Source organism: Tiliqua scincoides, chromosome 1 (genome assembly GCF_035046505.1).
Source record: "Tiliqua scincoides isolate rTilSci1 chromosome 1, rTilSci1.hap2, whole genome shotgun sequence".
In the NCBI taxonomy this organism is placed as follows: domain Eukaryota; kingdom Metazoa; phylum Chordata; class Lepidosauria; order Squamata; family Scincidae; genus Tiliqua; species Tiliqua scincoides.
In genome coordinates, this window is record NC_089821.1 from 119,875,902 (window position 1) to 119,901,332 (window position 25,431).

General features: G+C 40.9%; 1 protein-coding gene across 3 annotated transcripts in view; it reads right to left on the reverse strand.

Annotated features, from left to right (window-relative positions):
• ANKRD44 (ankyrin repeat domain 44) overlaps window positions 1-25,431 on the reverse strand; it is a 144,647-nt gene that overhangs the window by 38,193 nt on the left and 81,023 nt on the right. For 2 of the 3 annotated variants that reach the window (XM_066615834.1, XM_066616007.1), the window contains exons 5-14: window positions 20,913-21,113; window positions 19,063-19,150; window positions 17,914-18,056; window positions 15,941-16,153; window positions 15,318-15,396; window positions 13,466-13,580; window positions 11,999-12,081; window positions 8,014-8,131; window positions 3,616-3,684; window positions 2,726-2,866 (exon numbers count right to left, since the gene is read on the reverse strand). In XM_066615834.1, the coding sequence (XP_066471931.1) occupies window positions 2,726-2,866; window positions 3,616-3,684; window positions 8,014-8,131; window positions 11,999-12,081; window positions 13,466-13,580; window positions 15,318-15,396; window positions 15,941-16,153; window positions 17,914-18,056; window positions 19,063-19,150; window positions 20,913-21,113 (1,250 nt within the window). The remainder of the gene's footprint in view (window positions 1-2,725; window positions 2,867-3,615; window positions 3,685-8,013; window positions 8,132-11,998; window positions 12,082-13,465; window positions 13,581-15,317; window positions 15,397-15,940; window positions 16,154-17,913; window positions 18,057-19,062; window positions 19,151-20,912; window positions 21,114-25,431) is intronic. The other variant, XM_066615920.1, reaches the window with a different exon arrangement.

Genomic DNA, 25,431 nt, shown 5'->3' on the forward strand with positions numbered 1-25,431 from the left:
TGTTTTCTCTGTGCTATTAATAAAACCCCAAACCCTTGCCATGCTCCTTGTGCAACGTTGTCAGATCCAGAAGCATGTCAGTTTCATTTGCACTGCCCTGTGAATGAAACCTGAAGTCCCGCTCTTCTGGGCTTGACAACTACACGTGAGGAGTACAGTACGGAACGAGAATTATCTGCTTCTTACTTGAGCAAGCAGAAAGCATCAATGGTGAGTTAGAGGAGGGAGGTGGTGGCGGCAGCAGACTCAGATCCAGGTCCTTCACAATCTGCTACTGATGCAACCTGCATCAGCCATCCTATTGAACGGGCCATCCCCATGGGATACTAATTTCCAGTTTTTTCCCTTCTTATGCTAAATTTACAAAACGTAACATTCAAACTCTAAGGCAGTTCGCAACATTAGCAGAAAGTCTATTCTACTAGCATCTCTCCCCACTTACTCTTAAAATACAGTGGAAGAAAAGAGGACATAGAAATTACAGCTCTTAAAATATGAATGTCTGCTTCATTAGCAAAAATCTTGATTTTAACTTAGAAGCATTTCCTTGTATCTACTTTGAACCCAAGTTCAATAGCATCAGTGCCCACAGATACAGTAAATAAATCAGGTCAGTAGGAATGAAAAACCTAGGATGTTCAGAACTGCCCTCCGTAAGCACGCAGGCACACACACACAAAGGGGGAGAGCAGGAGGGAGAAATGAAAAAGGAAACCCACAAGTTTCAGCACTGCTTTTCTTAGAATTGTACAGTATTTGCAAAAGGCATAACTCATAAGAGCGAAACATTGTGTGTTGCTTCATAGCATCTGTATCTGGTAGAAACACTGGAACAGAGAACACCTGAAATATACCATTCACACAGCTGTGCTAGAATTCTATAGTTATCTGAAGAAAAGACTCTGTCACAATGAAAATTCTAAGGCCATTTTAACAATCTTTCTGCAATTTAAAGTGAGTAATTTAAAGTGATTTCACTTTAACAGAAATGATGGTATTTCTCCAGTTTCTAACGCCCACTTCATTCATAACATTTTTTTCCCAGTTACAAAACATTTTACATGTGTCCATAAAACCGCAGTACATGCAGGTAGTGCTCTTTTCAGATGCATGCATCAAACATGTATGTGAACAAAGGAGCTGGAATTGGCTGCATCGCATGACCAAGCAGTGCCAAAGACATATTTGCTATTCTGTACTATACAAAGCAGTTCTCATAGAGACTCAGTCTTTTCCATTTCTGTTTTTCCCTTCACAACAATCTCTTTTGTCTCCTTACCATGGAAGTTACTTACTCACAGAGCTGCTTTTCTCTTTTTAAAAAAATCTTTTTGTTTGAAGAACCAATTAGGATAGCATTGGTTGGCACAGCTTTTAAGAACACCTGTGCCAGACTCCTTATGCACAGGGGTTACATCCACTGTTGCTTTGGAATTTTAATAAACCAGGGAGAAAGCATTATGTTATGCAGCCTGAAGACTATGAAGGATTCCGTTGTGAACAAATCATTATATGATTTTTTTCCCTTCTTTTTAAAAGTGGTGATAATATCATTAATGAATCAGGAGGTTTGATCAGAAATATTGTGGAAATACCAACTCCACTATGCAAGTCTCCTACCAAATCTCGTTGCCTCCACTTGAACTCAAAAATGCCACAGTGCCCTGTATGACAAGAGTATTAAGCATGCTACTTCTAATGCGCATGGTTTAGGCCAATATTGCACACTGTTCGGTTACACTAAACCTTCCCGAATCACACTGGATTCTTGTCCTAAGTATTTCAGAAAGGACCACTTTGCTATAGAGACCATTCACACTCTGATCAAATATTTGTCCAATTACAGGCATGTCTTGGTTGTCTTCAACATTCTAGAACAGCTGCCCTCTCAGTTCCCATTTGTGGTCTTCTTTTGAGAACAGTGGCAGCAGAGCCCTGAATAAGAAATGCAACTACATATTACATATGGGTGAAACTCAGGAAGGCACCTCACAGGGCATTTTTTCAGTTACAGGTGTCATTCTCATTTCTACCTGCATGACAAAGGCATCTATATGTGCCCCTGCTAACTGGGTAAGAGGCACTTTTTCAAGTGGCTGCTCCTCTTTTATTTAGCAGGGGGAGAGTAAACTGGCCCTCCTCACCCCAGCAGTGTCTTTTCTAGTGGCTATCTGCTGATGTTCTTTTGCATCTTTTTAAATTGTGAGACCTTTGGGGACAAGGAGCCATTAGTTGTTTGATTTTCTCTGTAAACCACTTTGTGAACTGAAAAGCGGTATATAATACCATTTATAATAATACTGATATTAAGTAAACAATTCTCATGCATGGTTTTAGTTCATGAATGCCGGCTTGGATTCCCACATTTTCAAAATGATGAGAAGCTAGCTTCAGGAGGAAAGCAAAATATGGAGGGAAATAATGAGAAAGAAGTCAATACCAAAAGGGAGAAATATTTTGTGGATGTATCAGCTACTTGAAAACATAAACCATCCAGTTTCACAACTGCCTAAATATAGTTTTTGTTGAAAAATGGAATAATAATAATAATTAATAATAATAGAATAGGTATTCAACAATTCCAATAGCTGATACATACATGAAGGGAAAAGGAATACTTTTTGTCTGAGAGTACTTTTGTTTAAATGACTGTTGCATGAAGAGAATAGAAATGACATTGGCTTAGCAATGAAGTAGAAACAAGGAATATAATAGGCTTGTTTACTTTCTTTCCATGTCTGAAGCAGCAGCATAGTGCAAAGCCGTCCGTCCCCAGTCATCTGTTTCATTAACATTGGCCCCTGTGGTCACCAGTATCTCCATACATTGGAAATGACAATTTGCAGCTGCATAGTGTAAAGGTGTCCTGAAAAACAAATAGAAGTGTATTAGCTCAGACACTACTTGAGTAACAACATGCATTATACTAACTACTCCTGACAACAACATTACTACTGGAGGAGCCCATTCTGAGGTAAGAGTAGCAGCTATTTAATTGAATGCAAAAGAAATCCTTTCTCCTTCACTGAGGATTAGAAAAAGGCACAGAAAATGTGAAAGAAAGAAAGAAAGAAAGAAAGAAAGAAAGAAAGAAAGAAAGAAAGAAAGAAAGAAAGAAAGAAAGAAAGAAAGAAAGAAAGAACAGGTACAAGTTTAACTTTGGTGGATTCAATGTAGTCTGCACCTGTGATATTTTGCCACCACAGATAATAATATACTGCTAGGAAAGCCTCTTTGCTATCCTGATCAAGCAAGGATCCAAGGAAAAAATAAGACCATAGAGAAACACTACCCTGATTACAACCTGTCCTCAGTTCTTATCCCCATCATTTCACATTTTAACAACCTTTTAAAAAATAATCCAAACCCTCAGAGAAAAACAGAGACCATATGTTCAGTCCAGTACTATGAAACCAAGCCAGACCTGGACAACCAGGGACCTTAGGCCATTTGGGATTTGGAAACAGAACATCTCTTTATGCCTTTCTAGATCTGGAAAGAAGTATGCTGGCATCAGGGGTTTGTCGTATTTTGTGGGTTATAGGAATGAGCTCCCCTTAGCTTGGTCTGTCACAGCCCTAAATTATGAGACTGAAGTTTTTCAAAATTACATACCTTCCATATTTATCTTTTTTATTAAAATCTGCTCCACTGCTCTGCAAGAGTTTCACACAATCAACATTACTGAAAAAGACAAAGGGGGAGAAAAAAAGAACACATTAGCAACATAAATCATCATATGAATGGAAAAAAGAGCTCTTTTGCTGCTGACAGTTCAGAAACTGAAAAGAACCAACTAAAATGTGCAATGAGAGCAATGAACAATTAACAGAGAGGACAGGGTATAAACAACTCTCCTTACACACCAAACTTTGAAGTTTCATTCCAGAGGATTAAAAACAAATTGTGTTAAAGGGAACCACCAGCCACTGGATCTGGCCAACAGATCCAGTGGAAACAAACCACGATCTGGATCTGGCCACCACAAGCCACTTTTTGAAGCATACATGGTCAGGATTTTAGATTACAGAGCCACCAGCTATGGAAAAAGAGCCACTGAAAGCTCCACTGCATATGTGGGTTTACTATACAGCCCTCTAATTTGGTTACTAAGAATGTAGCCAAGTAATTCCCAATTCTGTTACTGCCCCCCACAAGATTATAATTCATTCTTTTAACTGCCATAAGTTAAGTAAGGTTTGAGTCATAATGGGAACAGTTCCTGGATCTCACTTTCTTTTTAACATGTAAGCGTTCACCAATATGAAATATGTGCTTCATCTCTATTTTGTGGGGCATGCTTAAATCTGAACAGTTCATTGGAGCCAAGTGCTGCATTAAAATCATGTTATGCTTAAAAGCTTTAAGAGTTGAAGATAGATATGTCATTTCCCATGGTGTGTGCACTTAGGTGCTTATTTCTCACACTGTCGTCTCTGGTTTTGTAGGTTTTTGAAGCTTCACAAAATCACTAAACAGAGACTATAGCGCAATGCATGTGCCCATCTCGGAACAAAGCAACATTTAAACCAATGGTCCAACTTTGGGGTTGGGACCCCACTGGGGTCACAAAGCCTCAGTTGTGGGGATGCAGCAACTTACAGGAATGAAAAAGGTTAAAGACCACTGGACTAGAGCACAACCAGATAAAGGGGGAGCATCAGGTGTGACCTTTCCAGAAGATGGTGACCCAGTCCTGCTCAGGTTCTTAGCAATAGCAATAGCTTTCCTTAGCACCTGACTTCATGGTAGTTTTTCTGCTCTTTCCAATAACAACATCTGGTTACAGTGAGCAGTGCTGGGAGGGCATAACAGGGGCAGGGAATGGGCAGATAGGATCCCAGGAGAGGGGTCCCCAGTCTTGTTTGTATGTATGTATGCAATTATTTATTTGGATTGTGGCATGAAAAAGGTTGAAGAGCATTTATTTAAACAACTTCCAACTTTCTGAAAATATTCTGTTTTATGGAAGGGAGCTGAATTCAATTACACATTGGATCTAGTCCATCTCAGTGATTCTATAACTGCACCATTACATGCTCCCACAACAGAAGTATGTGGGGAGAGGGGCTTCTCCTGCAGCAGAAGTGGTGATGTCATCTGAGCAGTTCTCAGATATTTCCTCTGAAATTTTTCAAAGGACCTCAGTCATGAAGAAGCATCAGCTCAGTAGGAGGCAAACTGAGAAATTTGCCTGGGGGCACGTTAATGTATAGGCCATCTAACGGTCTTTCCTAAGTGCCACCTGAGAAACAGTAAGCAGCTCATGTCACATTAAGGCTAAAAGTCAATGCAGACCAACCTGGCAGTAAGTCCAACAGAACACAATGGGACTACTGAGGAAATGTACACAGACTAGCACTTTAAAAATAATTCTCTTTTTAATTATTGCATCTTTCCATTTTTATACATTCAGTTTAAACTATTATAACCCACTCTCAAGAGTTTGGGATGAAAAGAGCTACATCTTTAAATGAAGCACAATAAGTACAAAGTAGAAATGTGAGAGAATTGTCATGAAGAGTTCCTACTGTCTTGAACAAGGATATTAGCACAAAGCATTTTCTCTTCACTTTTCTATGCCTTGTAGAAACATCAGAATCAGCCACCTGCAGTTTACCCACTTTGATTGTACAGTCACTGACAGTTAAGTATTCCACTTTTTCAGTTCTGAGTCATGTTAAACACTACTGAAGAAACCAATGATTAAGTATTAAACACACACAAACATGCAATTTTTTTAAATTCTATGAATGAGGCTTGTTTGAATTCTTTTCTTTTTACAAATAAAATACAGATCTATATATAAAAAGAGATTGCATCATTTTTCACTAATTTCTACAAGTTCAATACCATCTGTTTAATCTGAAACAGCCACTGTAATCAAAACATTTCAAGATTCCTTCATGCACTAAAAAGCACTTTTGGTTTGTTTCAAATCCTATTGCAACAAATGAGAGCTGCACAAGAAGAGCGCAGCTCACATTTATCATTTTGGATTTACTATGCGCAGAAGAACTTCCTGGCAGAAGATCCCCTTGAAGTGCACAGAATCTTAACACACATTGAGTGAAGTGGCACAAAAACCTGGGGCCTCTTAAACTGGAGAGTCTGGCAGGAAGGTTCAGGCACCTTACTCCTTGTGCCACTGAGGCAGCTGCCAGGAAGAAAGAGTTACCACATGATTTCTGTTACAGAGAAGAGTCACCCTTCCAAATAACCAATAGGGCTCTATATAAACGTTGCTCTAGGGTAGGCTGTCCAGTGTGAGCAATCTATGACTTGTGTATCCGCACAGACTGCTTTGATGTCTTCCTGTCCTCTCTGGAACTTATCCAAGCCCACCTTGGAATTCACTGTTGCTTTTGGGCCTTGACAAATGGTTGCTTTGAACTTAACGGATGGGATAAAGCTTGCTGTCTTCTTCATTCATTGGAACACTGTGGCCAGCAGAATTGTACCAAACTCCTTGAAGTCTGATGCTTTGCTCCTCTCATGCTTCAAAACGTATCTCAACTGGCAGACACAGATTCAGCAACAGTACATTTTAAAGAGCTTATTGGCAGAAGACAACATCGTTTCCACAAAATAAAAAAGAGATATGGCTGCAGGAGAATTGGGGTGAAGGTTATTTTGTTCTGGATCTGGCAACTTGCTTTCGAGAATGTTAATTTACAGTTGACCTATATTAAAGAACAAAAGCCTGCACTGTGTATGGTTTTGTCTGGTACAGCCAGGCCTGAATGTGGCAGGAGGAAAGTGCTGCCCACTCAGTAGAGGTGGTAATCAAGCACCTGTGTTAGAGAGCAGAACTTAGATTCACTAACATAAGGCCATTCCCCCTCCCCATTAAGACTTGAATCAACTTTTAGGGTTTAAATATGCTATAAGAGCAGAGCACTAACTCATGGGAGTACCTGTTCTTACCTATCTGTACAGCAACGGCAACCCTATCAGCTCTTCTCCAGGAGCTTTCCAAGTACCATAAAGCTCAAAACATAGCAGCAGCCAGCCCCCTTCTATATGTCATGGGAATAGCCATCACTTTTACCCACTGTGGAGAAATTGTGCTTATGAAGAAGAAGTTGAGCAGTCATGCATTCTATACCGTGGTGCAAGATTACAGAAGAAGTGCCTACCTCTGTGGTACTGTGTTCAAGTAGGATTCCCTCTAGACCACTGTTTCTCACACTGTGGGTTGGAACCCACTAGGTGGGTCGTGAGCCAATTTCAGGTGGGTCCCCATTCATTTCAATATTTTATTTTTAATATATTAGACTTGATGCTACCATCGTATGTGACTGCATTTAGGGAAATGTTACAGACCTGTACTTTTAACAAGCTACTATGTATATTCTTTTAACAATGATAGTAAATGAGATAGTTACTGCTGGGTAAGTGCGGGTAGGATTGCAGCCTAGGATTGTTAAAAACTTTCCTGCTTGATGATGTCACTCCCGATCATGACATCACTACCAGTGAGTCCTGACAGATTCTCATTCTAAAAAGTGAGTCCTGCTGCTAAATGTGTGAGAACCACTGCTCTAGACCTAATGGCCCCACAACTCAGGCCATTTGTTAAGTTAGGGCCAGACATGGGGTTTTCAACAAAATAGCTGCTGTTTATCACATGATTGTTTGGAAATACAGTGGCCAAAAAAAGGAAGGAAGGCTCAGAGAATATATGAAAAGACAGTCTGTGAGAGTGGGATGGTGGCTTCTCCTTGACCCAAGCAAATGAGTAGTGGGTTTATTATTGATAGAGAACTATTATTTTTTCTCCCAAAGGCTCTCTGCATGTGCATATGTTCATGCACATGAAATACAGTCCTTGGAAACAAAGTGCTTATGTCATTTCACTTCCAGAACCACTTTTCAGAGCGCGATACCATAGTCTTCTGAGACTGAAGGATGTCAATAATGATGAATGAGGATGATATTTGGAAGAAAACTGGCTTGCAGAGAGCCCACAGAACAATGGAACTTTGAAGTTAGAGTTTCAAAACTACTCACCCTCCCGCAGCAGCGGCATGGAGACAGGTTCTTCCAAATTTATCTGGTGTGTCTATTTCAAAGCCTGCAGACAGCACGTGCTCATTACTAAACAAGGACACTATGCTATACTTTTGTCCTAGTTAAACCGAAAGAAACATTGCAGAGACAGAAAAATCAGTTAGTCAGAAAAAAAAAAATCAGAATGCAGGCACAACTGTAGTCAGCAAGATGTTGTCATGGAAACGGACAGCGACTGCTCAAGCTTGACAGCTACATAAAGAAGAACCGTAAAGTCAAAAAGAATCTATCGTCACATCCAGCCCTGTGCCACATAACTATTTAAATCATGCAGCAAGCATTTATGAGGCAGATTGCTATCGAGAGAGAATGGTGGCAGAAGGGCGTGAAGGCAGAAGGCTCTGCAAGGCAAACAAGGGAGTCACAGAGATTGTCTCAGCAGGCAACAAACAGGATTTTTAGCTACTCATAGCTTTAGATTTTGTGCAGGGGTCGGAAAGAATGACTTTCTAGGAAAATGAAAATGCTTTTTATGGAAAGCAGCTAAAGTAGCAAAAACAAAAGTAGACTCCACCATTAAGAGTGGGTTGGACACGCTTTGAAGAAATTGCAGAAATGGAGAAAAATGGTATTATTTTTGTATAACTGCCAATAACATCTCTGCTGAGCTCCCATAACACCCTCACTGAGAGGCAGATCTATACTGCCAAAGCCCATGCAGCTTTAGAATTGTTTTTAAAGACTGGGCAAGGTTTCTTACCACAAGCACTCATGGTCATTTAAAAAGAGAAAGGCATCAAGGCAACCTAATCAGTGACAGTAGCATCCTTTCATTTCAAGAACTTAAAAAAACCCAACTCTTTATTCTAATGATGAATGCACCACACACACACACACACACACACACCCTTCAACAGTATAGCACATCTTGTGCTTTACACTTTGTTTTCTGCACTACAAGGCCACGCTTACTGCTGCAAGTCCTACCCTTCCCACTCTTCTGGGGACTATATAGTAATCATACTGCTGCCATAGAATTCTGGGCTAGCACCCCCAGAGCACTATGGAAGATTTTGCTCCTGTGGCCCTCTAAAAAGGATCTAGACAAGTTCTGAACCAAGAGAGAGCTATGGCAGAGGCACAGGTAAACAAACAAGTACTCTCTGAATTGCTGAAATACATGGCAGGGCATATTAACTCCCAAGGCTCCAATCATGTATTAGCTGATGTTAAACAAAAACAGAGTAGGAGAACAATCCAGACATTTTTAAGCACTTACATTCAGATATAAATCAAAGTTATAATTGTAAGTGTAGGTGGGGCCTCGGCTCTCAGATCTCCCACAGATACAGAAAATTGTGGATAATAAAACCTGCAGTTTCAGACCCCTTTAAGTCCTCAGGAGGTGACCTGAGCTGTGCTCCAATTGCCTCCAGAGGGCTTTCTGAGGCCCACAGAGGCCATGTGCATCTGCCGGCAGCCTCTGCAGGTTACAGAATGGTTGAAAAGACCAAAATAACACAACTTCCTGTTTTCCCAAGGGAAATCAGAAGCAATCTTTATAGCCCTTATAAGAAATTCTGAAGGAAAAAGAGTCACTTCCGATTTCCCTTGGGAAAACAGGAAGTTGTGTTGTTTTGGTCTTTTCAACCATTCTGAAGTCTGCAAAGGCCGCCAGTGAACGCATGCGCCTTTGCGGGTTTCAGAAAGCCCTCTCAAGGTTACCAGAGCACAGCTCTGATCACCTCCGGAGGGCTTGGGTTGGGCCAAGTCTGGCTCAACGCAGGTTCGAATTGGCAGATACAGAGGCCCCACCTGTAAAGTCAAAAATTATAATTTTTACAAAATCCAATTATCTAGCCTCAGAATCATCCCATGAAAGACGACATTATCTGCAATGTTGTTAGAATGCTAATGATTCCAAACTTTCCTTGCTTTTACTCTCCTGAGTTCTAAGTCTTACTGCGGAAGGTTGAGGTTCACAGAATCACTGGGGAATATACGGGAGGAAGGCATTCTTTTAGCATGATTATGGGGCCAATCACATTCAACTTTCCAGCTGTGATGCAGGTATGCCAACAGGGCATGCACTGCCTCCTGAGGTGGGGGGGGGTCATGGAGGACTCCTCAAGATAAGGGAACATTTGTTCCTTTGCCTTGGGACTGCGTTGGCACTGGCAAGTTGGATAGGATTGGGCCCTGTGTCTCTTGCATCATGGGGACAGTAAAGAGACCATTCTTGACCAAACGAAAATAGGATTTTACCACTGTTGCTGAATAAATCATCTAGTGATGCAAGAATTGAGAGATACGCAGCAAGCCATGATTCTCTCACTTTCATACTACTTTCTTTTTGTCAGCAATGGGCAGGGGTGGGTGGGCTGAAGGACAGTGGCTTATTAAAAACCCACACCAACACATACACTCATTCAGTTCATTGTCTGAAAGTATTTCTCAGTCTACTACACAGTCACACACACAACTATTTACTTCATTTATATTCTGCTTTTCAGTTATAGACTGATATAGTTATATCAATGTGGGATAACACCTTTGGGTAGTGCTACGGCGCAGTGGTAGAGCAATGGCTTTGCATGCAGAAGCAGCCAGGTGTAATCCCTGACATCTCCAGGGATGGCCTACGCACAGAAAAAAATCTTGTCCAAAACCAAGAGTTTGCTTCAGTATAAGGCAGCTTCCGATGAACATCCCATCTTTGATGGGTGCAGCTGCTCATTCGTTCTGCCAGCATGGCTGTTTCAGTACTGTCTGTCTAATAATGAAGGTTTCAACTGCAGAAATGAATTATGTGATCATATCTGTGTGAAGCCAGTAAGAAAAAAAAAGAAGTATGATTTTTGACAGGGCTGCTAAGTTCTAGAAGCCTGATCAAGCTATCTGAAGTCCCCAAGTGCAGCCTAAGGCACCTTTCCAAATTCCAGAAGAATTACTGAACCATCTTTGAGTTTGTAAGCAACGTTCTTTGTAGTGCAAAGGAGCTCTCCTACAAATGGCTGCTACTGCATGCCTCAAAGTCAGCCCTTCCCCTGTTGCATTTAAATTAGCAACACAGTTGTCAAGGAGTGAGAAACCTGCCAGCATTTGCAGCGGGAGGGGGGGAATGGGTGGGGGGGAGGAATGGAAAAAGTTATGAGTAATAGTGATCTGTGGGCAGTGAAGAAGGAGACTTGGGTGACAGAGATGATTAAGTTGGTGGGATGGGCTGAGGTGGGTTGTTTAAGTTCCCTTTCTGTGTACTACTGTTTGCTCACCAAAACTGATCAGGTGATGGGGAGAAAGGACTAACAAGGAAATTACTCAGCCTTGAATTGTGGGGAGCTGGCATCTGGGAACAGAAGTAAAGGTGATGAAGAGTCAGGCAAGAAATGGAAAAATGCTGAGAGGTGTTTTTAGATGCTGACTATACTACTGGTTTCCTGATCTATCAAAACTGGTGGAGGTCTGAGGGAAAAATCATAGGTGTAGCCCCTGAGCATCTGCTGTGTGACAGAATGGTTCTCCAAACCATTTGAGTTTGATGTTCCTGATTTATGAGGTTATTGGTGTTTTAAGGCCCATAAAATTGGTCCAAAATGCAACTCAACATGCAATCCTTTTGTCTGGTTTCTTCTATTTGTAGTTATCATTCCCAAATCTATGTTAGACACTCAACATAATAGACATGAAAGTTATCATTCATTTTGGGAAATACTTTGAACATAAAACTAGTTCTCTATGACCACCAGGAGAGAAAAACCATTCTGAATGCTTCAAGTTCAATGAAGTTGATGATGGGAATTTTATGCATGCTATTTAGTGCATGTTTCTACCAAAACATATGTGGCTACACTGCATGCATAAAGAAAAAGAGGAAGGCTTTGACATTAAGACTGTGAACATGCAACATTGAGCAAAAGGAGGACTCATAAGCAAGCCATTCATTCACAACATGAACTGAGTGTTGCAGTCTCATGGATTTGCTTACCTGATGACAGCAACTTCCTGCAGCAATCTGCATGAGCATTAAGTGCTGCCAAGTGTAAGGGGAACATGTTGTGGATGCCACACCTGAAAACACAGAAGTACTTAGTTATAAGCACTTTTTAAGAAGTCAGGTGGAAATCTCTCCAAGTTCCAAAAAATTTCACTGGCCATAAACACAAGTAAACATGAGTTATTAAAAGGCTATACCATTATCCCAGGAAAATCTGTATAAAGTTATTTTGCATTCATAAACACCAACTAAACTTCCTAACAATGCTCTAATTACAGCTTTAAAATCCACCACCCACTTATATGAATAACCCAACTCCTTCCAGATAAGAAAGCTGCCATACAAAGTAGATAGAATGCTAAAACTTTTGAATTTATTTACAGAGCTGATTTAAAATGTTGTAAGAAGATCATCTGTCAAACAATAACTTCTGTCATTGGATAAATGGTCTCTCTATCACAGAATATCTGCTTTGAACCTCAGATGCTCAGTGTGGAAAAATAACAGGTTAGCTGTCCATCTTGCAGGCCACAAATTCCCTCTGCTATCCTGTAGGCAACTATTGACTGCACTGCCCATTATATCATTTATTCATTCATCCCTTTAAGCACATTCATTGTCCCAATGAATGGCCTTTAGACTTTGTTTTCTGCTAACTGCACTGCAAACATTCCTGCTGCCAAATGACCATGCAGAAATACAAATGCGATCTTTACAAATAGTATTTCACTTTTTTTTTTTATTCTAGGTCCCAGGCAGCTAATTTTGCTTCTATCATGGGTGCCTGCCTAATACTTCTCACTTCACTGGGCATTTCTGCCATTGGCAGAGGTGTTTTATTTGATCAACATACAGGTCACTGAAGCATGTAATAGAAATTTAGAGTGGATAACCTAGATTCCAAATCCTGGGTTTCTCAACAATGCTCATTTTTACCTTAAAGCACCAAGGAAAGGAATATATTATAACTTATTACAGAACCAGACAAAAAGGATTCAATTCTCAGAGGGTCATGTCTTGACCTCCTCTCTGAATCTATATAGATACAGCATCTAAAAAATATAATTTTTTCATTTTCCACCAGAAAGGAAAATGGAAAAGTTCTTATTGTAATATCCAAGAGAGGTGAAGACATAGCACAAAAATAGGTTTGGAAATACTGGATTTAAGCAAACCAAAGTTAATCCCTTCTAATTCCCATTCATGTCAGTGAAAGAGTTTTAAGCATGCGTTGACCGTCTGTCCTTCCAGAATTTTATCAACATATATTTGGTGGCACTGGGAATTAAGTAATAAAAGAAACAGAATGCAAGCAATTCACTGGATACATGGGTTGTATACTTATTTGGTAGTATATTCATGACAAAGCTGCAGATATTGTTGAATGGGGGAGAGCAAGTCCCATTTCCATTATCCATATAATTTGACAGCTATGAGTGGTATTTCTTCACAACCTACTTGGCAGTATCAGCTCCACTGGTTATTAGGGTGTTAATCAAAAGCTCATGTCCGTATCTTGCGGCCACATGGAGAGGGGTGTTGCCATCCTTATCAACACAGTCAATTTCACCTCCTGGAAATGACATTATTAACACAAAAATAACACATAAGGATCAAGTGCAATTCAGTGACTAGATATTTCACATTACTTACAAGAATACAGATTACCTACCAACATCAGCCTGCACAAAAAGAGATGAGGCAGTTTATTTTTAGTCTTAACAATTCACAATGCAAATCATTTCTGAGGCAAGGTATCACTATGCAAGCATGTCTTCGGCTAAGTTGCTAGAGCAGAAATCATTTTTAACATCTGAATTATACAGAGTTTCTTGACCAGTGATTAAAAATACACAAATTATTGCTACATCGTTTATAAAGTTTTCCTCATCGTTTCCCTCTTGCTCATAAAACGGAGGTAAATATGTTTGATATGATATCCTGCAACTTCTTCAGCCAACCCATACCCAGTACACAGACATGTATATTTTTCTCATTTTTGCCAACAGTACTCTGACTACAATTAGCAAGTTCATGTCCAATACCATCTTATAGTATTACCATCCAAACAGTAGCTCCTGTTTTGAAAGAAATTCTAGAATCCACAGTAAAGAAGATGATTTTCAATCAATTCCTCCCAACATATTTCTATACAGTACACAAACACACCCCTCTCTACTATATAGATAGTATACATTTTGTTTGCACTTCTTCTCCAACAAACGGCCAAATACTGTTGAACTACAATTTGGAAAGAGAAAGAATCTCTCTTAATTTTCCCAAGGTTTAAACCAACTCAATGGGGAAGATCAAAATGCTTTAAAGCAGTGTTTCTCAAACTTCGAGAGAGCTTTACTGCCTCAGTAAGTCTTTGTGGGAGACGGGGTAGGGCAGTAACGTGATCCCCAGGATCGCGTTGCTAAGGGGGAGTGAGGGGGGTGCTTTCCGCTTACTTTATGTAAGTAGGGCTGCAGCAGGCTGCAGAAGGTGCGGGGAGCCCTGTGCAGCCCTTCACAGCGCTCCCCGAGGCTTGGAATCATCAGTAAAAGCGGGCACAAAGCACCTCCTGCAAAACGGAAGTGATTTGCACCACTTTTACTGACAATTCCAAGCTCCAGGGAGCGCTGCGGACGGCTGCGCAGAGCTCTCCAAACCTCCTGCAGCTTGCTGCAGCCCTACCTACATAAAGTAAATGGAAAGCACCCCCCCTCGCCCCCCATAGGGACGGGATCCTGGGGATCACTTCCCTGCCTCTCCCCTTCTCTTAAAGGAATAGGGGAACCTTAAAGGAAAAGGGGAACCTTTACACAAACTGGTGGGTCACAACCCACTGCTTTAGAGCAGGGGTGTCCAAACTTTTTGGCAGGAGGGCCACATCATCTCTGACACTGTGTTGGGGGCTGGGAAAAATGAGTTAATTTACATTTCAAATTTGAATACATTTACATCAATGAATACATGGAACTTATATGAATGAATGAAAGTCTAGTAATAGCTCATGGCCTATAAAAGGCCTTGCACAAAGCAAGGCCTGCCTTTCCTTTGCTGCCACTGCTGCATCACAGACATAAAACAGCAAGCAGTGAAGACAGCCCTTGTCCTACAGCTCACCTGAGAGGTCAAACAGTTGGCTATCACACTGAGAGCAGTTGTGTCAGGCCAGCAAGTCTCCAGAGGGCCAGAGCTCATTAGAGACTAAGGGCTCCCAGTGGGCCGGATTGGGAGTCCTCAAGGGCCGCAAGTGGCCCCAGGGTCAGGGTTTGGGCACCTCTGCTTTAGAGTAATGAAATACCAGAAAGAACCATCTTACCATTCTGAATTAAGGTTTGTGACCGTGTAAACCTCCCATGTACAGCTGTCATGTGCAGTGGACTCTTCCCATCTTTACTCTGTTAAATACAAAACACCCAAAATTCATTTCACACAGGCACTTGCTCACATTTCCATTAAACGGTAACTAAAAGATTACAACTTATCCATAAATGTTATCCATGAATTTAGAGCTCTGCCTATACTAAGTGGAAAACTGAAGAAGAAATAACAAGAACATTTATGATGGAAGGAGTTGGTTTATATTTTTGTGGAAGCAGAGCTGTATGTCCAAATAAACCAGTTTCAAAGCAATGGTGGGCAAAAAGGACTTCTCTAGTGTTACATTCTGGGGTGAGTCTGGGCAATGGGAGAGGCCTCTGCACAACTCGGAAGAGTCTACAGGGAGCTCAGAAGACTGCCTGGAGCCCTCAAACACAATGATGGGGAAGTTATTTAGGGCTTTTTTCTTTACTTTCTACATGTTTTTAAAGTGGGTCCCTGACATATGCGGGAACCGTGGATAACTGAAACTACAGGTTCCAGATCCATGCATACTGGGGGTGCCTGTAGTATTAAACCAAAGCAACTATCAAATCAGACAGATAAAACCTCGCATTTTACCTGAATGTTAACATCTGCCCCATTATTCACTAACAGTTCTAGACAAAGAGCTCCATGAGTAGAAGCAGCAGCAAAATGTAGGGGAGTGAATCCACTGTTGTTAGGTTGGTTGACATTAGCACCATAGTCAATCAGTTCATTAGCCACAGAATCCTGCCCATTATAACAAGCGATATGAAGTGCAGTATTTCCATAGATGTTCATTTCATCAATCTGGAAAGAGACAAATGCATTTAGTTAAATAACATACGGTAGCTCAATGGTTTTGCCTAACCCACTGTTGACTGCATGTTGACACAGCTGGAAAAGTATACCAAAATGGGCCAACCACGTGCAAACAGATTTCACTGACAAAAATACGGTCTAGTAAATTATCGTTTTTTGGTCCTTATGAAGAACAAAATAAATCATTGGTTCTCACACATTTAGCACCAGGATCCACTTTTTAGAATGAGAATCTGTCAGGACCGACCAGAAGTGATGTCATGACTGGAAGTGAAGTCATCAAACAGGAAAATTTTTATCAATGCTAGGCTGCAATCCTACCCACACTTACCCAGGAGTAAGTCCCATTTAATATCATTGTTAAAAGAATATACATAGTAGCTTGTTAAAAGTACAGATCTGTAACATTTCCCCAAATGCAGTCACATACCATGGGAGCATCAAGTCTAATATATTAAAAACAAAATACTGAAATGAATGAGTGCCCACCTGAAATTGGCTCGTGACCCACCTAGTGGGTCCCAACCCGCAGTATGAGAAACACTGAAGTAGATCATCAACTTAGGAATGCTGGGGAAAGCTTTCACCTAGGTCCTAGGGGAAAAAAGTAGAAGCCTCATGTCTATAATTATTTTTCTTCAACAGTTCTATTGAATGCCAGTAAAGAATTAACAGCAGGTCATAAGATTTGCCTTGAAGGTTTTATGAGGGAAGATATTTTCCTCCAGGACAATAAGCAAAGCAATGGACGTAAAAAAAAAATCACATAAAAAAATGTTATTAAAAAAATAAAAGCTTTAACAAAGATATTTCTTCAGAAGTCCAAGGATCCATTGTTTTGTTTCTTTATAAATCAAACAATGGAAACTTAGACACACCCCAGGAGTACATGTCTGTGTTGAAGCTTTTCAAGGGGTGATTTTAAAAAGTCTGCTGCATTATACAGCTGCTTGAAGAAATGAGTGTCTTCCTCTCAAGGTTTTTGATGGAAATCTTCAAGGCAGATCTTAAAAGGGGCTGTTCTTTACTGACTTTTAATAGGAAGTTTGAAGAAAAATAATTAGAAACCCAAAGCACCTGCATTTTTGTTCCCTCAGTCTAGGTAAAAGTTTTGTACTTCGTTGCTGAGTTGATCATCCACTTAGGACCCAATCCTATCCAATTTTCCAGTGCTGGAGCAGCCATGCCAATGGTGTGTGCACTGCATCTTGTGGTGGGGAGGCAATCTCAGATGCCTCCTCAACGCATGGGAACATTTGCTCCCTTACCCTGAGGTTGCACTGTGGCTGCACCGGTGCTGGAAGGTTGAATAGGATTGAGCCCTTAGTTGGCTGACGGAATGACACTGTAAAACATGCAAAAATCTGCCCAGCAGCACAGGGAGCTATTATCCTCACTTCCAAAAAAAACTACAACTGTCATATATCATAGATATCTGAGGTACCTCTGCAAGCCATTCTGTATTTTGAACCTGGTGAGAAAAAGGAAGATAATCACACCTAAATCTGTCACTCTCAATGGCTATAGTATATTAGTATCATGGCCAAAAAGAAAGAGAAAATCCATAATCCTGATGACAGAAATGGGCTCCTTCATAAACCTTACCAAGGAGAGAATAAATTTTAAAAGACACTAAAAATCCAATTTCACAGCAGAACGAAAGACCCAACAAGAAGGAGTTATGCACCATTAAATTACAGCATTCAGTGTTCACTAGCCTGTTAAAAATAATATTAATTGCTTCTTACCTCCACTCCAAGATTGAGGAGGTGTTTCACAATACTGGTCTGCCCATTGGAAGCGGCAGCATGAAGTGGAGTGTAGCCCTTCTTATCCTTGCAAGTCACCTCAGCCCCATGACTGATCAGCAGTGTAACTACTTCCAAGTGGCCTTAGAAAGATGGAGGAAAAAACAATGGTAAATTTTATATACCCTCTGCTTTATTATAGACATTTTGTATCCCACTTTCTTGATGTAGCTGTAGCATAATGACCCAGGTGGCTAAGGATGTAAAAAGCAGGCAATACGAAATTTTTTTTAAGCAATTAAGAAATATTTTTTTAAGAGTATAGGTGGGCTCCCATACCCGTGGATCAGATACAGTGGTTTCAGTTCTCTGAGGATTCCCTCCCACCCCGTGCACCCATTAGTGTCACTGAAAGGCTTACTGGGGCAAAAATGTTCTTGCCTGAATATGTCGTTATAAGCATTCAAGCTCATAGCAACACTCAGGCAGGTTGCCGGCAGCCTGAATGCTTGAAAAAAGCTAGATCAATGCTAACAGGAAGCAGGAAGTTAACTGCTTTCTAGTTATTTGGCCATAACAGTTTGTTTCATTGCATTCTGCATTAAATTGAATGATATATAACATACTGGTATTATTCATAAATACCAAGGTTTCAACAATTTTGGCCACTATTGATGTCACCCGGTGTGGTCCACTCTCACCCCCTCCAGCTACACTACTGCTCTCAAACTTCCCAACAGGCCCCTCTCCATAGCATGCAGTGCAGCCTATTTTGGCACAGCTTGCATGCTATGATGGCGACAAGCATAGGATTGGGCTGTCGATCACTCTGCACTTGTTGGCAGAAATGGGTTAATATACTAGGATTTAAATTTTTAAAAAGATCATGAAAGGAGTACTGTTTTAAAAAATGGAACAAGGACTCATGCAACAAGACTCTGTTTAAAGTCTGAAAAACACTGCACAGTGTTTCTTTCTACCAGTGCTGAGAATATTTTGGGATAAAGATATCCATACTTTCCTGAGATGGTGCAAATTCTTAATGCATATAGCTTTTAACCTACATTTACTTTAAATAATTTCTACCCTTTATCGCTCCCACAATGCCAACTATATCATTTTGCCCTTGAGTAAAAAGGAAGGTCTTACCCATGTATGCTGCCCAATGCAAGGCTCTTCGGTCCTTTTTATCAAAGGCATTAATATTTGCTCCTTTTGCCAAAAGGAGGTTGACCATCTAAAGCGAAAGAAAAACAAAAATATGTCAATCCTTGTGGCTAGTGTAGCAGCCCATTGTAATGTAGTTAATTTGCTGTGAACTGCTAGATCACACAAGTCCTTATGTTGCAACACTTTTTAATACTTGCTGAGACTGTTTTAACGCTGATTTTACCCACTGTTTTACTCTTATGATTTTTTTTGATGTTCTATTGTTGTCTTTATTGTTCTTTCAATTGTTCAAGCCATCCTGGAAAGTTTTATGTGGAAGAGTGGCATATTTTTAAAAATAATAAGAAAAAAGAATCTTATTTGTTCCTATTGCTTATTTCAAACGTTTATTTATGTCACCTTTCAATATAAATTGTTCCAAAATTGAAAGGTCAATATACTGACAGACCGACAGATGATAAGCAACTTCAGATAATCTCAGCAATAGTTAAAAGGCCTAGGACAATAAAGAGATTTGCCTAGTGTAAAAAAAAGAAAGAAATCAAGATAGGTGCCAAGTACACCACCCGGGGGGGGGGGGGAGGTACATTCCTCAAGTCAGGTGCCACTATGGAGTAGGTCCTCTTCCCATTCATCAGCTGTCATATCTCTTCTAAAGATGACCTCAGTGTAATAATAGGCTCATGTTTGAGTAGTAGATAATCCTTTAGGTATCCTGGCCCCAAGCAATGCAGTGCTTTAAAAGAAATCATCTCCACTTTGAAATGTGCTCACCCACACACTGGAACTGTCGCAAAAAAACCCCAAACAATACGAATCCACAACTGACACAATACCATCGCTTTTAAATACAGCCACACAAAGCCAGTCAGTGTAAAAGGTCTGATCCAAACTCTGCCTGGAAGCACATGTACTCCAGTGGTTCTCAAACATTTTAGCTTGGGACCCACTTTTTAGAAAGACAATCTGTCTGGGACCCACCAGAAGTGATTTCATGGCCGGAAGTGACATCATAAAGCAAATCAAAGTAAATAAATAATTGTAAATAATTAAAGAAAGAAATAATAGGAGATGCGATGGGGAAGCCAACCCTGTTCCACCAAGTGAATTATCTCTGTAGCCTGCCTGCAATAACCTTAAATCCCCGTCCCCCCAAAATCGGTAAGACTTTTAGTCCCACCCAATGCCCAATTCAGTATAACTTCTTATATTTAAACCAGTTCAATGTGAATTGGGTTGACATCAGTTTAAAATCCAGCATGTTTTTGGTTTGGGTTAGACTGATATTCAAAGCTTCCCTCTAAGCAGCATTAAAACCCCAGAGATGAGGGGAGGACTGGACTGGACTACCACCTCCACCACTGAGGCTCATACCTGGTGTGGCCCATAGTGATGCTAATGAGAGAGTCTAAATTTGCTTACACTTAACAAAATGTGCAACTTGTGAACTGGACAACTATCAGAAAGGAACAGTGAAATTTCTCTCTACGAGGTATGTGTAGGCATGATTTATGTGCACCCTGGGGAAACACCAACCTTGGAAACATCCTAGAAGATCTTGCAGAAGTGATCAAGAATACAGGTAAATGTATAAAATATTGTGCTTTGTTGTGCCAGGTTTTGAGGTGCCACTGGGAATTTCTACAATTGCCTTGTTAAGAATATCAGAAGTTGTCACTGGCCAATCATAATCAAAAAGAAAGCAGGTATGTGTGTGTCCCAGTGCAATATAATAATGCTCGTGCTGGATCCCCCAGGCAAATGACTGGGTTTTTCCCATTGATAAGAACGGTGCCAAGTTAAAACAGCCATGTTCTGGAGCCACTCACTTCAGCATGTCCATTCAGAGCTGCGTGGTGCAACGCTGTCCGACCCCCTCTATCAGAGACGTTGACACTACTCAGAAGTGGAATGATCACTTCGGCACACTTCACGGCTTTATTTGCAGCTGCTACGTGCAGGGGCGTCTGCCAGTTCTTGTCCCGGGCGTTGACGTCCGCTGAATGTTTAATCAATACTTGCACTGCTTCCTACAAAGACAGCATAGTTAGATCTCACAAGCAAGCATTTATTAAAAACAACAGCTTAGACTTATGAATCTTGCACATTTCTGCTTAATGGTGGTCACAGTGCTCTGCTGCTATAGGAATAGCAGTATGAAAGAGACAGTCATCTGAAAACCAACCATGGGAGTGAAACATAGATAGTAGTGCCACTGTATTAGGTTACTACCAAACCAAAAGCAGGTGTGTTTTTGATTGCCAGACTTATGTTTCAGGAGAGACAACAACATTAAACCCTGGCTTTTGAGCTGCCAGTTCAGCAACTTCAAAATTGTACATGCTAAGACAGTCGCCTTTCTTTAATATTGTTATCACTTTTATGACTACAAGGGACCAATCCTATCCAACTTTCCAGCACTGATACAGTCATGCCAACGGGGTGTGCACTGAATCCTGTGGTGGGGAGGCAATCACGGAGGCCTCTTTAGGGTAAGGGAATGTTCTGTTCCTTTACCTCAAGGCTGCATTCGCACTGGAAAGTTGGATAGGATTGGTTCATCTGCCACCTTGATGTTAAAAGCAAGATAAAAATGAATAAAATAAATACAAACAACTTTACATTTATATCACACTTGTGCATATTCAAAGAGCTTTACATCTAGTGCCACAATAATCCTTCCAGCAACCCTGTGGAGTAAACTGGCATTGCCAGTGACATTTTTTGCAGAGAAATATGTGTTGAAGTAAATAGGCTGTGACTAGTTTAAATCCCCTGAGCGAGTTCAGGGCTGAGGTGAGATTTAAGCAAGAGACTTGCTGGATCAAAGATCATAGCCACTGTGCTCTACCACTCCCAGGACTCTACTGTTCAAGAACACATGTTAAAGGGCTATGTGACTCCACGTCCACATTATGAAATTCACTGGGGCAAGCTGCTGTCAGACTAACCTCTTTGCAAAATATAAAGCAGCTGACACAGAAATAAAAGAGAGGAAAAAGATGCCAACCAACTCTCCAGATGATGAAATATCAACCTGCCTACAAGGAACCCAACTAACATCCCCTCCCAAGCAGTGGCATTCGATGAATTAGAATGGGGGAGAGGAAACTCAGTGCAGTTATGCCAAATAGTGCATTTTGCCTTTGACCCCACATTATACAGATGGTAAGCCGAAGTGGTAGAATTCAGGACTGTTCCACTTTAGACAGCAGGTAGGGAGTCATATTTCTAAATCCTCCCCCCCCCCAATGCAAAAAGTCACCACCACCACCCATTCTGCATGTAGTAAATCAGCAAATCAAGGTAAGGCCCGTGCTAAAACTTTCCTGATTTGTGCTCATTTGCTTCACAGAGTATGGGGCTTTTTCTGCATGGGGAGGCATTCTACAACAGAATCACACACTTACTGCCTGAAATGAAGCAATCCAGAATTGTGCAACCTCTGCTTACCTAGTTGGCCAGTAGAATGAGTAGCTTGAGACTTATTGAACCTTACAAGGGGCCAGAGCTGGCATCAGGAGTCAAGCATCATTGGACAACAGCCAAGGACCCTCAAAAGGGTCCACTGAACCCCAAACCAATCACCTGTCTCCATAGCCTTTGTGAGCAACTCTATTAGATTTCACCCAGGTAGGAGGAAGCCTACAGAGGGCCGTCTGCTGAAAGCCTCTGAAACAGGCAAATAGCAAGAAGAGGTGTAGAAAGTGGTTCCTAACATAGGTCATATGCTGTCACATAGGCCATATTACATATTGTGGCCCAAGGTCAGATGAAGTGATAAGGAGCTTCTTACTTTATATTTTTATATATATATTGTGAAGTCAATGGTAAGCATGTGCACACATGTGAATGGACAGAAACGAGGTTGCGCTGAAAAAAGATGATGACTCTTCAGAAGCCCTCTTCACAAGTTACCCCCCCCCACACATATATATATACACTGAATACAGAGGGGGAAGCAAGACCATGACCTACCCTCAGTGTTGGTACACATGCTGCCCTGCCCCCGATCTCTGCACATTCAACAAGTCTGAATACAGGGCTTATGACCCTTAAGTGAACATGTGGGGAGGAGGACATGTGAAAAGAGGGCTAGTGTACTCTCTACATCACTATTCTAGTCTTTAGCAGCAAAAAGGTTATGCTTCAGATACATGTTGAAGGAATTACAAGCCTATATAGTCAGGACTGTCATATTCAATAAAAATCACAAGTTCTGACATGCGACACCAAACCAAATCTGATAGGCTGCAATTTCTGGGTCATAAAGATTACAGCTGCATCTCTTTGCTTTTTATAGGCGGATGACCTTGATGGCCAGGGTTCTCCCCCTTCATTTCTTTCCAAGTATTTGTATTCTAGAAAAGATTTACTTCGGTGGACTTTGCTAGAAGCCAGCAGCTGAGAAGTTCCACTAGTAGCCAAACAATACTGGAGTTCAGAAATGAGCCCGGAGGATTCATGCCTCCAGACTTGGCAAGCATTGGGATTGTTATGGAGGCAATCTCCATCAATGTCTGGAAAAAAGCCAGCTTGTAACTTTTTCAGGGTTTTCTCAGCAGCTGGTTCACAGGCATGGCATTGTGTTGACTCAATATTGGGATCATGAAAATACAGTACAAACTAAAATGGCAGCTTGAAATGGAAGGACAGCACTGTTGAAAATTCAGTCATGCCAGACTGTTTTGTGTTCCCTAACCGATTTGAGTTTCAATTTTGATGCAACAAAGGGGGAAACAAACCACGCTTTGGACTCTTGCCAAAATGAAAGAAAGATTCATAAGAATATATCTTACTTCAAAAGAGATGTCATGGGTAATTTTAGTTTTCAAAATATAGGTTATCCATAAGAGCATGCTTGGCTAAATGAGCTGTTCCACAACTTTTTACCCCATTTTCATTTTATCTCTGTTTCATTTGTCTACAGACCATGTTCCAGTTGTAAAATACTGAAAGTAGTGGGTTGCACCAAGGGGTCCCTACACCTACGCAGTCTTAATAGCACTTCCTGTTTCTCATGCGCAATGTCTTGGATGGTGACTAAGGCCAGACAAATACAGCTCGCCACATCAGGATGGTGAAGTACGACATCTGTTCTTCTGTTTTTTATCGTTCTATTGCTTGAACGACAGCCTTAAAACATGAACAGGAAGTAAGGGCTATGTGTCAATCTATTCTTTTTTAAGCTCAAATGACACATGATGGCAGCTCTCCTTAAACCTGTCTCTCTCAGTCAAGCTCACTTTTTTGGACTGTAATTCAGCTGAAAGAAAGGTGACAACCCAAGCCTAACAACTTTCCAGACACATGAAGTTGTGGTTTGACTCACCAAGAGTCTTGTGTCACAGCTTTGTGCCCAACAGAAGAAAGAAAGAAGGATGGAGAGATGCTTATTTGGATTACGTTTCTGTTTCAGCAAATCATGATTGTCTGAAATGTCTTAATAGAAGCAAACATTACAGGATCCACTCAACCCCACAGACATATGTGGCCACCTGTTCCCATCAAGCACACAGTGACAACACCTGCCATCCTGCACATACCTAGGCCACTCAAATCCCACTCAATCAGCATTTAAAGCAGCCTAAGGCTGGAGCTAGATGACTTTTTTTTGTAGAGTTGAAGGTGGCATGATAGAGGCATTGTTTGTGTGTGGACACTTTCCTTGCAAACTGGTGCCAGATCAGCCAAACCAGTTTGATCCAAGACAACAGTGAGGAAAAAAAACATGAATGCACACAATAGCAGTATCATACCATTCTCTGAAAATGCCTCCAGCCTAACGCTAACGCTGCCTAGGATAGCGGCCTCAGCCCAGCAGATCTCTGTGGAATGTCCTATTTATGTCAAGGTTATTCTAGTATCTTATTATCTACCACGCACCACTTCCTCCTGCACAAATCAAGTGTCACATTAAGAAAGATCCTCTGCCATGATTTTGGAAGGCAGCAGCTGATTATTCTTGCTTCCGTTAAAAATAAAATTTGCTTTCTGCAAAACCTATATTCTTCCTTCCTACAATTTTGGAAATCATATTGGTTAATATGAAGAACATTATAAATGCCCGATTGTGTCTATAACTGTAATCATCAGGCACCCAACCAGTCCATCTCATTTAAGCATTTGCAGCTGAAATGCTATCAACCTAAGGCAGTGTTTCTTAAGCTATGGGTTGGGACCCACTAAGTGGGTCGTGAGCCAGTTTTAGATGAGTCCGCCATTCATTTCAATAATTCATTTTTAATACATTAGACTTGATGCTACCATGGTATGTGACTGCATTTGGAGAAATGTTACAGTTCTGTACTTTTAATAGGCTACTATGTATATGCTTTGAACAATGAT